The 14,432-nt window shown below is 39.9% G+C and overlaps 2 protein-coding genes across 5 annotated transcripts in view; one reads left to right on the forward strand and one right to left on the reverse strand.

Moving 5' to 3' along the window:
• The window catches only part of ZFP91 (ZFP91 zinc finger protein, atypical E3 ubiquitin ligase), a 36,002-nt gene extending 25,681 nt beyond the window's left edge, over nt 1-10,321 (reverse strand). For both annotated transcript variants that reach the window (XM_082627611.1, XM_082627610.1), the window contains exons 1-2: nt 9,854-10,321; nt 4,819-4,847 (exon numbers count right to left, since the gene is read on the reverse strand). In XM_082627611.1, the coding sequence (XP_082483737.1) occupies nt 4,819-4,847; nt 9,854-10,197 (373 nt within the window). In that variant the 5' untranslated portion in view covers nt 10,198-10,321. The remainder of the gene's footprint in view (nt 1-4,818; nt 4,848-9,853) is intronic.
• The window catches only part of LPXN (leupaxin), a 38,087-nt gene continuing 31,485 nt past the window's right edge, over nt 7,831-14,432 (forward strand). For 2 of the 3 annotated variants that reach the window (XM_082627612.1, XM_082627614.1), the window contains exon 1: nt 7,831-9,588. In XM_082627612.1, coding sequence (XP_082483738.1) covers nt 9,549-9,588 — 40 coding nt within the window. In that variant the 5' untranslated portion in view covers nt 7,831-9,548. Of the gene's footprint in view, nt 9,589-10,380; nt 11,175-14,432 lie in introns of those variants that run through there. The other variant, XM_082627613.1, reaches the window with a different exon arrangement.

The raw sequence follows: 14,432 nt of genomic DNA on the forward strand, positions 1-14,432 counted from the left end.
CACCAGGGAAGCCCCAGCTTTTAGTTTTATTGATCTGTGCTATCGTTTCCTTCATTTCTTTTTCATTTATTTCTGATCTGATCTTCATGATTTCTTTCCTTCTGCTAACTTTGGGGTTTTTTTGTTCTTCTTTCTCTAATTGCTTTAGGTGCAGGGTCAGGTTGTTTGTTCGAGATGTTTCCTGTTTCTTAAGGTGGGATTGTATTGCTATAAACTTCCCCCTTAGAACTGCTTTTGCTGTGTCCCATAGGTTTTGGGTCGTCGTGTCTCCATTGTCATTTGTTTCTAGGTATTTTTTTATTTCCTCTTTGATTTCTTCAGTGATCACTTCGCTATTGAGTAGTGTATTATTTAGCCTCCATGTGTTTGTATTTTTTACAGATCTTTTCCTGTAATTGATGTCTACTCTCATAGCACTGTGGTCAGAAAAGATACTTGATACAATTTCAATTTTCTTAAATTTACCAAGGCTTGATTTGTGACCCAAGATATGATCTATCCTGGAGAATGTTCCATGAGCACTTGAGAAAAATGTGTATTCTGTTGTTTTTGGATGGAATGTCCTATAAATACCAATTAAGTCCATCTTGTTTAATGTATCATTTAAAGCTTGTGTTTCCTTATTTATTTTCATTTTGGAGGATCTGTCCATTGGTGAAAGTGGGGTGTTAAAGTCCCCTACTATGAGTGTGTTACTGTAGATTTCCCCTTTTATGGCTGTTAGTATTTGCCTTATGTAGAGGTGCTCCTATGTTGGGTGCATAAATATTTACAATTGTTATATCTTCTTCTTGGATCGATCCCTTTATCATTGTGTAGTGTCCTTCTTTGTCTCTTCTAATAGTCTTTATTTTAAAGTCTATTTTGTCTGATATGAGAATTGCTACTCCAGCTTTCTTTTGATTTCCATTTGCATGGAATATCTTTTTCCATCCCCTTACTTTCAATCTGTATGTGTCTCTAGGTCTGAAGTGGGTCTCTTGTAGACAGCATATATATGGGTCTTGTTTTTGTATCCATTCAGCCAATCTGTGTCTTTTGGTGGGAGCATTTAGTCCATTTACATTTAAGGTAATTATTGATATGTATGTTCCTATTCCCATTTTCTTAATTGTTTTGGGTTCGTTATTGTAGGTCTTTTCCTTCTGTTGTGTTTCTTGCCTAGAGAAGTTCCTTTAGCATTTGTTGTAAAGCTGGTTTGGTGGTGCTGAACTCTCTCAGCTTTTGCTTGTCTGTAAAGGTTTTAATTTCTCCATCAAATCTGAATGAGATCCTTGCTGGGTCGAGTAGTCTTGGTTGCAGGTTTTTCTCCTTCATCACTTTAAATATGTCCTGCCACTCCCTTCTGGCTTGTAGAGTTTCTGCTGAGAGATCAGCTGTTAACCTGATGGGGATTCCCTTGTGTGTTATTTGTTGTTTTTGCCTTGCTGCTTTTAATATGATTTCTTTGTGTTTAATTTTTGACACTTTGATTAATATGTGTCGGCGTATTTCTCCTTGGATTTATTCTGTATGGGACTCTCTGTGCCTCCTGGACTTGATTAACTATTTCCTTTCCCATATTAGGGAAGTTTACAACTATAATCTCTTCAAATATTTTCTCAGTCCCTTTCTTTTTCTCTTCTTCTTCTGGAACCCCTATAATTCGAATGTTGGTGCATTCAATGTTGTCCCAGAGGTCTCTGAGACTGTCCTCTGTTCTTTTCATTCTTTTTTCTTTATTTTGCTCTGCAGCAGTTATTTCCACTATTTTATCTTCCACCTCACTTATCCGTTCTTCTGCCTCAGTTATTCTGCTATTGATCCCATCTAGAGTATTTTTCATTTCATTTATTGTGTTTTTAATCGATGCTTGATTCATCTTTAGCTCTGCTAGGTCCTTGTTAACTGTTTCTTGCATTTTGTCTATTCTATTTCCAAGATTTTGGATCTTGGAAATAGAATCTTGGATCATCTTTACCATCATTATTCTGAATTCTTTTTCAGGTAGACTGCCTATTTCCTCTTCATTTGTTAGGTCTGGTGGGTTTTTATCTTGCTCCTTCTCCTGCTGTGTGTTTCTCTGTCTTCTCATTTTGCTTCTTACTGTGTTTGAGGTCTCCTTTTTGCAGGCTGCAGGTTTGTAGTTCCCATTGTTTTTGGTGTCTGTCCCCAGTGGCTAAGGTTGGTTCAGTGGGTTGGGTAGGCTTCCTGGTGGAGGGGACTAGTGCCTGTGTTCTGGTGAATGAGGCTGGATCTTGTCTTTCTGGTGGACAGGTCCACGTCCGGTGGTGTATTTTTGGGTGTCTGTGGACTTTTTATGATTTTAGGCAGCCTCTCTGCTAATGGGTGGCGTTGTGTTCCTGTCTTGCTAGTTGTTTGGCATAGGGTGTCCAGCACTGTAGCTTGCTGGTCGTTGAGTGAAGCTGGGTGCTGGTGTTGAGATGGAGATCTCCGGAAGATTTTCGCCGTTTGATATTATGTGGAGCTGGGAGGTCTCTTGTGGACCAGTGTCCTGAAGTTGGCTCTCCCACCTCAGAGGCACAGCACTGACTCCTGGCTCCTCAATTTGGGATGATTTTTGTCTATTCATGTATTCCACAGATGCAGGGCACATCAAGTTGATTGTGGAACTTTAATCCGCTGCTTCTGAAGCTTTCATGTTTTAAGCGATCACTTGGTGAATGAATTAATAAACACTATTCGCAAAGCAACTTTCCATTCTTTTACATATACCCATCAGGGTTAAGTAAATGTAGTAGTAACAGGGACCTATACTAATGTTTCTTTACTATTATTTCAGCTTGAAAAATGAACATGGCACTTTGCAATTTAATAATTCAGAAACAATAGCAAGCTGTTTTTTTGTGTGTGTCAAGTCATTTATTCTAACATGTCCAAAGTTCTTATCTTTAGTTGAAGGACAGCACATAATTTCAAGTTGTTTGGAGTAAATAAGAGTAAAAACAATCCTGAAAACATCTCTTCAATGTTAAGAAAACAAAAAGATAGCTGTACCTTTAGAAAATTAACCTCCATTTCTTTATTCACTGACCTAGTTGTATAAGATAAGATATACTTATGTACCTATATATACTGTTCATAGAGTTGAACAGCTACTGTAACAAGTAAACTAATGCAGAGGCTGAGATGGGGGTTGGAGAGTATTTCTTTGAAATTTTACAAACTTAACAACAGCTACCTTTTATTGAGTCCTTACTGGATTCAGTGTACTGGATTATTTGCAATAAAAGGAAGAACTTGAATTCAAACCCTGAGCTCTAACTCTAGATCCAGAGCATTTAACTAGTGGATTAAAGTGGGATTGATTGAGACTGAATTAACCACAATGCAGTTTTAATCTCTCCTCAACTGCAAAACTGTACATAACATGCCTACCTCTGGTTTAAGAAACTGACACAAAGAGTGATTAATTTATCTCCAGCAGGGTTCAAAATTTCCACCGCATGCTGTGAGCTCTCCTCAAGACAACCCAAAATAATTTCTTTAGACGTAGTCTTTAGACACAGGAGGTAATTTTAGCTCTGATAAAGGCAGGTTGCGGTTTTTGGTTTTTGTCTTAATAGAAACTGCTCTGGTACTTGACTGCCACCTGTCTCTACATTTCCCCCTCATCGTAAAATTTCCAAAATGATCTCTGAGTAAGGAACACAAGACTTTCCATGCTTGGCAGACATATTCTAAGTATCAACAGCAACAAAATCCAAAACTTGCTAAACAAAATAGTCATGCACAACTTTCTACACAAAAAACTTGCCTAGTACAAAATACTTACACCTGGTATACTATCAAATATTAGCTTTAGATTCTAAAATTCAGAGAAAAAAGAAACCTGGTCACTGACGTCTAATTATTTACAAAGCAGCCACCAATTCAAGTTACTGGTTCCTAACCACACTGTCATTCTTCTCAATGGCATAAATTCAGGTTTTACACTTGCCTTATACATATTGGCAAAGCATTCTTTGTAAGAGAAAAGTCTACAGTAAGAATAATAAGTATTTATGTTATATATATATACATAATGAATTAACTGATCAATCCTTTAGGACTGGACCAAGATCAGACACTGTAAATGAAATATGCTTAAAAGTATCTTTGTTCCAGTTTTAAGAAGGACACTGTGTATCTGAATGCAGCATCAAGGAACACAGCCAATAACTAGGGGAAAAAAATTTAATAAATGAGCAACTGGCCCAACATGACAGGGGCAATTTTAATAACCCAATCTGCAAAGCCAGAATAGTCTTTTTAAAAAAGCATTTAAAAGGATAAAGTGAACATCAGCTTCCCTTCATAATCCAGATAAGCAGAAGAGTACATTTAATACATATATTTGGTTTGCTATTTGAAAGACTTAATGACCTGATTTAATTATTCACCAGGCTAAAATCTTAGCAAACTTTTCTCTTCACATTCTTCAAACTGCATTTATAACATGAGTCTCTACAAGCATCAAGAGTTTGTCTATACTTTACTCTCTATACTCTGTATATATACAGTCTATATATACTCTGTCTATATCATTCCTCTCTTGTTACTTTACTGAAAAACCAAATAGTTTTAAAAATTGCAATAAAGTAACATCAGATAATCTGATTTCCCATTACTAGGTTTCTAAATAATGCCAAAATGTTCCACTTGCCCAAACCTGCTGTTAACTTAAATTGGTTCTATCTACTCCAGTAATTCTTTACTAAATAAAAGTCACTTTTAAATAGGAACAATTTGAATTATTAGGCTGAAGCTCATTCTAATTTCTATCAGATTATAAAGCAGTCATATAATGTACATGAGGTAACAATGACTCAGTCTTACCTTTGTCAGATGATACTTTTTCTGTGCATCTGAAAGAAAAGAGAATCAAATATTAAATGAATAACCTTGCACACTTTCTTAAAACACAAATATTTACCTCTTTCAGGTTCATCTCCAGAGTGATGCAGAAAACATCTAGAGTAGTACTGTCCAACAGAACTTTCTGGAGTGATGAAAATATTCTACATCTGCACTGTCCAATACGGTAGTTGCCATGTGGCTACTGAGTGCCTAAAATAGCTATGTAACTGAGGAACTGAATTTTCAGTTCTGATTAACGTAAATTTAAATAGTCACAAGTAGCTATCATATTTGACAGCACACAGCTAGAGTATCATTCAAAAGTTGTTTTTAACTGTAAAAAGATAATACAAAGAAAATATTGCTAATTTTGTTGTATTAAATGGTCATAAGAGAAAAATGTCCTTATTCTACACAAATGCAGTAAGTTGGGGTGAAATGAAATAATGTTTGAGATTTCCTCTAAAACACTTCTACCGAAAGAAAAAGAGGGGGAAGGGGGATAAAGGTAGCAAGCATGGCAAAATCTCAATTGTTAAATTTAGGTGATAAATACTGGGGTTTCATTATACTATTTCTCTACTTTGTGTTTATTTGACAATTTTCATAATAAAAATTTAATGAACCTAAAAGAAAACCCTAAAATTATTCATTTGTTAAACCCAAGTCAAAATCTATTTCTAAAAAGGCAACAGACTGGACCTCAGAAATAAATGTAACTTGCACTTTACAAATTGGATAGGAACAGTAAAGAGGCTAATGTGTAATAAACTACTGGCTAAAAAAAATGTCATCCCCATGTTTTTAATTCAGGAAAATTTCTATCACACATAACTGTTGAGTACGGTACAATGAATCCCCTCATAGCCATTACCCACATTCAAAGTTGACATGTCTTGGATATTTACCATAAAGATGCCACACAGCATCTCTGAGCAGTACAGTTTTCTCTTTTTCTCTGAAAGCAAACCTAACACAAATGAAGACTCTTATGTTACAAAAGAATATCTAAGCAAATACAGAAGCCATAGCATAATATAAATATTCTGTTCTCTTTAGAAAGACTAGATATCATTTTCTCATCCCATTTTTTAAAAAAAGCTTGGTATAATAATTTTAAATTATGTTATTAATGTCCCAATTAACAACTAACACAAGAATACTGCTTATCATGTTAACTCTAAATGAAAAGTACAGAAACAATTGTTAGATCTTGAAACACTATACAATTAACTTTCTGAAAACCTTCTGGAATGGTTCAATGTTTCTTTTACCACACTGATCACTGTTAAGAGGAAAACTCAGGATTTCAGGCTTAAATACAATTGACGCCTTCTCCAAAGAGTCATAAAAGTTTTTCCAATTCAGAATATTACTGCCTCTTCATTCTCACTATTATGACCATTGCTTTTTCCTTACAAAAGCAGCAAGAAGGTATCGTGCTAAGGTTTACTACCATTTTACTTTCAGCAAGAAAATAAACCCAAAATGGAACTCCATATACCAGAAAACAGAGCAGTATTTGTTTCCTTCATTTGTAACCCATCTGAGCCTGTAGATTTACCTCTAGTAATATTCAGTTTTAGCCTATATTCCCTGCGGTGAGGAAAGAACACCTTTCCTCAACAGCTAAATGAGAAATTTTAAAAAAAGTATTTAAGTGTTAAATTCTGAAATGCATTAGATAACTAAAGGACTTACTATCACATGGGAAAAAGAAAATAAGCCTTTTGCATTTAAAGTAGTCTTATTTTAACAATTATATTGTTTCCGTATTAGCAGAAAGCAAGAATGTTTTAATTTATGAATCAGAAATAAGCTGGACTGTGTGGGTGTGTGTGTATATATATAAATTCCCATATACATACATACGTGTGTGTATATACATATATACACACACATATACATTTTTAAGTTAGATGAGTATATAAACATCTGTATTTGAAACATAAGAATCTTAACTCTGGAATTTATTGGCTAAAATACAGCAAATGAAAAAGCCTAATTCTTAGTACTGATACATAATCTTTCTTCAAATTTGGTTTATCTTTCCTTATTATTAGCCTTTAAGTTTTAATTTATAATGATTATAGATTTAACTTCATGCCTTTTTCTTGAGCACATTCACTGAAAAATTCTTTATTTCCCTTCACAAGAGTTCTTACTCTTTTCATTAATTTCTGAACATTTCAACGCAAATAGAAAAGTTGTTACAAGCTTAGGAAAGTTTCTAAAAACGGTAATTGTCATCTAACTATAAAGCTCATTTCACAAATCATAAATTATCAACTAAAGATGAAGAAGCATATTTAAGGAGCTTAAGTGACTTGCCCAAGGTCACTTAGTAAGCAGTAGAAAGCAATGTTTTTTTCCTCTGTTATTGTGCCTTGTAAGAGGAAAAGAGGTTACAATCAATCCAAGTCTCTGTATTTACGGACATTATTAAGCTACTGTACACTCTGCTGTCTCTTCTATCAAGAGAAACAAATGTAGGTTAAACAGCTGATGACTGGGAATTTATTGGGGGAAATGTTATTTGGAAAGTAGGGCTGAATCAAGGTGAGAAGGCACTTGACCACGGTTCAGTAAACTGAAATGTCTTAAAGGATTGTTTCTCACTTAATTAGTTTTAAAATTTATTTTATCCTTCTGAAAACCTGTAAACCATGTACACATTTGACAAAACTCCACTAATCAATGCATCTTCCTCCTTTACTGCAAAGTCCTTGAGGATAAAGACCATGTCTCATTTTCCTTTATAAACCCTGGGTCAACACAGTACCAGGACCAGTTACTGCTCAATCAAGGTTTGAGCTGAAATGCTTTAGTTCTTTGATTTCCAGGGCATGCAGTAAATTAAAAATGTGTAACAAAAAAATTATTACAATGAAAATGTAATGTAACAATCCAATCAAAACTGGATAATTTTATATATATATATGTGTGTATATATATATATATATATATAATTAAGAGAGAGTTCTGAGGCTAACCGAAGGTAAAAGAACACTACTATCTTTTATGATGTTGGATGAGAGAGAAAGGGACTTTAAGAATTAAGACTATTCTTCCCTCCCCACAAGGAATATTGTGAAGAAAAAACTGAAGGGGTTTAATTAAGTCATCTTCATCCAAGTTCAACTACTGTAACATTTATAATGTGGAAATAAAAAAAGACTCATTAGTACTTTTTTGCCAAGAGCTAGGGAACGTAATAAACCATGACAGCCGGTAAAACTACCACTCTAGGTATAATTATCTTAAGAGATCATTTCTATAAGTAAAACTGGTGGATCAGTGGGAGGAAAATGTGGCAAGGAGATACAGGTATACTTAACTTTCAAATGGGTAGGTGAAAATACAAGGGAATTTAAAAAATATATATTAAGTTATTAACCTTCCTGTGTATGGTAACAGAAAAAGAATTAAAAATCCAATTTCACAGAATTTACTGAAAAAGACCACTACACACTAGTTTTACCTCTACCAAAGACATCACTGCTCAAAACAGTAATTTTTAGTAAATATTTCCTACATATCATGCTTTGTGTTAAGTGTTTCACACGGTGTACTTAAGTCTCACAAACGCAGCTCACTGAGATTAACATTATCTCCTATAGATAATAAAATTGAGGCACGAGCAGTTTAATTTGTCCAAGGAATTTATATCCAAATAAGGCTAATTTCTTCAAATTTATGATTAAACCCAGAAGCTTAAATTTTCTCTGACCATGAAATTCATTTACAGCAATTAGAATCCTACTTGCAGCTGAACCATTTTAAGTACATATTTTTGTTGTCCACAGAAATTTAGTTTACACAATCTCTAAATTATGTTAATTTAAATAACATTTAATAATTTGAAAGCACATATAATACACAATATACCTTTGAATTTTATTTCTCTTTCTGACCGTCTTCTAAGACAAGCATGCCAAGGTCACAGACTTCACTCTTAATTTCAGAACAGGAGTGTTCTAAATCTATCGGGTCTGTACAAGCAAAATATTGCCATGCTCTCTGCTGGGGAGGTAGGGTGGTGGTGGAGGTCGGGGGGCATTTAAAACTGTTTTCTCCCCCCACCTTCAACTTTCTCTGCTTTTACTAATTTTTTTCACTTTAAAGTCAAAAGACACAAATGCCTTCAGTAACGAATTCAACGGCTAATGTGATTAATTTCTAGAATTTACAAACACGTGTGCTTCAGTATTTTCAGCATAGAAACATTTTAATAAACAACTTAAAATATTTATATTTCTGGTCATCTTAGTTTCTCTATGATCTCTAGGTAGTAAAGAAATTACTTTCAGATTATTCTAATTTTTAAGGACGAAGTTCCTACGTTAAAACATATGCAAAAACACATAAAAGCTACTTGTCAAAAAGAATGAAAGAAAACGCATCTCATCTTGTTACATGAAAGACTCTACACTTAAAATTGGCAAGCCACGTTTTATCCGACTACTAAGTCCCAGGTTTTTAAAATGAGTGAAAAATGATGTGAAAATTCAGTAGAGTGAAAAAAGCTACATAACGATACTAGTACAACTGGCTCTTGAGCTAATTAATGGGACGGGGTGGTGAGGGAGACGACACAATTTTGAAGGCTAAAATTTAAGCTCATGCTGTAGATTTCCTAATGGGGATGTGATGTAATACTGGAGAGCCGCCCTAAGCGGGAAAGGGATAGGCTGACAAAGGGAGCGCAGATGCCAGAGTGCGGGAGAAGCCTGAGGCGGCAGGGAAGAGGTGGGTCACTTAGGAGCAGAAGAAGTGTATCCTACAAAGGACGCCTTCAGGGAGTGGGGAAGTGGCCGGAAAGACAGGCAAGGGGGCGGAGGAAGCCAGAGAGAAGTGATAAGACGGCCAGGGAAGCGGCGTGACATCTGCCATGCGAGCCGGCAGGGGGCAGAGCAAGCAGGATGTCACGTGGAGTGATCGCTACGGGAGCCGAGAGGGTTGCGTGCGGGTAGAGGGGGGTCTTTCCCACCGCCTGAAAGACTGCGTTACTCACAGGAGTCGCGGACTCTTCTTGCCCTGAGCTGGAGACGGGGGCTTCGCGGCCTGGGACTGCTGCCCTGGGGCGTCGGGAGGCCTGGCGCTGGGGCTGCTCCTCCGCCGGCGGGGATACTCGGCCTTCCTCCGGCGGGACACAGCGGCGGCGGCGGCCGCAGCGGCCCGGCCCCGGTCCCGACCTCCCCTCAGCACGCGGCTGCTAGTGGTCCCCCCAGGGGCCGCCGCCGCCGCTTCAGGGGGCTGTTGTTGGGGCTCCTCCGGAGCCGCCTTGGCCGCCGCCGCCTCTCCCCCTTCCTGGTCCTGCTCCTCCGGGGGTCTCGGCTCTTCCGTCTCCCCCGGCATCGGGACTCGTCCGCCCCCCACCCCCTAGTCCCAGGCGGCGGAGGTGGAGGCGGCGGCGGCCGCGGCGCTGCTCCCCCCGCCCCCCGGAGCGACCGGCTCACTCTCACTCGGCGCTCCTCGTTCCCCCCTCCCCTCCGCCCGGCTCCGAGGGCGCCCCCCCCACCCCCTGCCACTCAAGGCCTTCTACCGCAGGCGGCGCGCGCGCGCCCGCCACAGACGCTCAGCGGACCAATCGGAGAGGAGGAACGGCTTCTTCGCCCCGCCCCCCGCGGTCTCTCACGCAGCGGCGTACCGGTTCCCTCCCCCACCCCTCCCTTCAACCAATCAGGAAACGGCTCCAAGGGAGCGCGCGAGGTTTTCTTCCCCGCGCACCCGTTCTCACCGTTAAACGGCTGCGTCTCGCGACAATGCCAAAGTGACCTTTATCCCCCACCTCCGGAGCTCAATGCGCGCTAAGGGCAGTGGGAGGGGCAGGTCTCGCGAGGAGGTTGGTGGGAAAAAAACGCACCTCTTTCCCCGCCTCGCGCGCACCCCGGAATGGCTGCGCGCGCACCTGCCTCCCTAAGGAGCCGCTGCCACAAGGGCTCTTTCTATCCTTCTTCCTTAAGCCGCGGGAGTAGCCTCGGCGTTCTTCTGCCCCCACCCCGATCCCACTTTCCTGTCTGTAGCCTTTCTGTCCCCAGCGCCGCCAGGTCTTGCGGGGAGAAGGGGGAAATTTTTTTGAGCTGTCGCTTCTCCTTTAAGAAAAAAAGCCCCGTCGGCTGCCGGATGAAAGTCTCTGAAAAAATGGCGGCGGTAGGACAGAGGCGGGGTCGTGAGGGCAAGGAGGACCCGCCTTTTGGCGCATGAGCATGGTTAACTTGCCCAGGGGCATCCTGGGAAATGAAGTTCAACTTATCCTACGCCTTAGGAAAAAAGATACGAAGCCAGAGGCGGAGAGGATGCTGGGAGTGTTTGACTGATGCGCGATGGGAAAGGTAGTTTACTCTTTCCGCGTTTTGAATTTACTCTTCCGGGGAGGCAGTGTTTCCGGGTTAGGCCTCAATGCCTGCGCAGAGCTGACCACAACTGTGGGCCCAGTAGCTGGTGGGGTTTACCTGGCAGGGTTTTCCGTAGTTTCGTACTTGGTGTTAGCGAACCATTTGTAGGGTGGACACGTAATAGCACTCATCTTTGTCTGGTTAGGTGGCACCTCATCTGGGACCGGTTAGCGTTTATATCTGCAATATTCGTCTTCTGTGTCTGACCCACTAACCTGTGAGCGTCTGGAGGTCACGGATTGAATCTGGTTCCGTTGGATCCTGGGGGGGCTAGCACAATTCCTACCACTCATTTGATTTTTAATAAAAGTTTGTAGAAATAATTGTAGAATTGCTTTTTTACTAGATGTTGTCGGGGCCAAGGAACTGGTATCGGCTGCTTAACTTGGCTGTGGTCCCTGGGCTGGAAGGAAGGGAGGTGAAGGGTTGTTAGCGTGACGTACCCGGAAAACTGAAGGCCTCCCTCACACTCCCCACCCTGAAACCATCTGCTTCTGCGGTTTTTAAATGTTTCTGCTGCACAGGAAGCATGGTCAGAATAGCAACTTTGTCAGAAATTACTTTTCTCTTCAGCTAGCATGTGAAACTAAATTGCCCTAACGCATCAAACGGGAGTTTCCGTTTGCTTATCTCCAAGTTGCATTTGGTGATGGCTGTGAGCTTTTTGCGTTGCTTCCTTTTTCCTTTCATCCATTATAATCGAGGAGCGATTTGCAGGAACAGTTCTTACCCCTGGAAACTAAAGCATCCGGGGTTAAAATCTCCAACGTAAGTGAATGGAAACAAGATCTCGGAATCCAGTTCTAAATTTCACATTAATCATTTAGTTAAACTGCAGATGGAGTCCAATATCTGCAAGACAAATGCTGAAGAGCATTTTTCCTTCCAGTATTTTGGCTCAGTTACCACTTCAGATTGGGCAAATGTTCGTATTCTCTGTTGAGTGTTTTGCACTTTCATGCGGGCAATGGCATTTCAGTTGTAAAAACTGTTTAGCATAGTGTGGATGGGAATTTTTCAAACCTATGTTTGCAGTGAGCAGACTTTTAGAATGGCACTGACATCCAATGGCTGCTCAAAGTAATGCAGAGGTGGGATCTCCTTTACATTCAAAAAATTTTTTTAAAGTCTTAGAGTCACAATGGAATGGAGAATGAACGATTCCTTTAGATCATCCTTAAAAAGACCACTGTTGTAGAGGAAAGATTACAGGCTTTGAAGTTAAATCTGTTATAGTAAGTAACAAAGCCACCTACTAATTATCTTTAGCAAGTTTCTATTCCTTGTATCTATTTCACCACTGGTAAAAATGGGGATAATATCTATTTCACAGGACCGTAATTTTAGTTCTTTATGTACTGCCTTCTCATAGTAGGCCTTTTGTAATTGTTTTATTTTATTCAAGGTGAATAAAATCACAGTGGTAAAAAAAAAAAGTGAAAGTTAACCTCAGTGTCACTTTTTAGAGAAACTAAGACAATATAACTAGGCAGGAATTGTGCTTAATCGAGATGTCTGCAGTTTAGAACCTGGTGTCTTAAATCTTCCAGTTTCATTCTTCATGACCCCTATAGTTGTTTGCTTTTTTTTTTTTTTTCCCGGTACGCGGGCCTCTCACTGTTGTGGACTCTCCCGTTGCGGAGCACAGGCTCCAGACGCGCAGGCTCAGCGGCCATGGCTCACGGGCCCAGCTGCTCCGCGGCCTGTGGGATCTTCCCGGACCGGGGCACGAACCCGTGTCCCCTGCATCGGCAGGTGGACTCTCAACCACTGCGCCACCAGGGAAGCCCTAGTTGTTTGCATTTTGAACCACTGAAATAAACTTGGCCCTGAGAATCCAAATGTGAACCTGGTCCTGAGAATCCTGTTCTGCCTTTTTTAAAAAATCTTTTAATTTTATATTGGAGTATAGTTGATTAACAATATTGTATTAGTTTCAGGTATATAACAAAGTGATTCAGTTATACATATACATGTATCTATTCTTTTTCAAATTCTTTTCCCAATGAGGTTGTTACAGAATATTGAGCAGAGTTTCCTGTGCTGTACAGTAGGTCCTTGTTGGTTATCCATTTTAAATATAGCAGTGTGTCCATCCCACACACCCTAACTATCCCTACCCCCCACTACCCCTCTGGTAATCATAAATTCAGTTCTCTAAGTCTGTGAGTCTGCTTCTATTTTATAAATAAGTTCATTTGTATCTCTTTTTTTTTTTCTGCCTTTAATGGGTTGATGATCTATTCAGAAAACCAGGTAAGCACAATTTCTGGATAATTAAGCAAAATAAATTGGGTGCTAGTTAACTCTGATGGAAATATATGAAGGAGATTATGCTTCCGTGGTCCCTCAGGGGGAAAAAAAAATCAGATTCCATCATGCACAGTTACAGCAGGATACCCACACTGGGCAAAAACACAAGTGCAAATCTGCCATTCCCATGAATTCAAGATGAATCCAGGCACATAGTAGGTTCTCAAATTTTTCAAAGTTAGTTTTGACTCTTTATCACCCTGGCCAATGCACAGCCAGAACTCAAATCCAATTACTCACCTTTTATGTCAGGCTCATTTTTTAGAACCCTGACCTACAAAAAGAAAAAAAAAAAAAAAAAAGAAACTCACCAAATCAAGAGAGGAAGTGCTAAGCAAATACAGGAACCAAAAAGGGTTATAGAGGCTGCTTCACGCTGGCTCGTTCAGTTCCTTTGCGGTCCTCTTCTTCAACACATGCCAAAACAGTTCCTCACAACCTGGGGTACCAGAGCATCTTGGGTGTGTGACAATGGAAGAGTTGGGTGAGTGAGGAGCTTCTTGGAGGAGAAACTGAGGGAATGAAGACTTGGCTGCCATCTCCATGTGTGGTAGGGTATACTTCTAGCCAGATGGAGGATAGTGTTGGAAGATTTTATTTTCACTTCTTTCCTGACCTCAGGCCAACCAAGAGTGAAGCATGAGGAACTACATTATTTCGGGGAACTATGGGTTTGCTGTTTGCAGAGGCACAATAGGCAGAGAATTTGGTGCTAACCACAGAGTAAACGCACAATTACTTTTGGGCTGAATTGTGATTGAAATTGTCATTTTATTATGGGCATTTTGCCTCTTGGGGGCTGCTGGAGATCATAGCGTGGTCACAGAGTTGGCAAGTTCAGAGATGTGATTTGGGGGGAAAAAGAAAGAAAAAGGAGGGGGC

This window comes from Mesoplodon mirus, assembly GCF_964341445.2.
Source record: "Mesoplodon mirus genome assembly, chromosome: 7".
NCBI lineage: Eukaryota > Metazoa > Chordata > Mammalia > Artiodactyla > Ziphiidae > Mesoplodon > Mesoplodon mirus.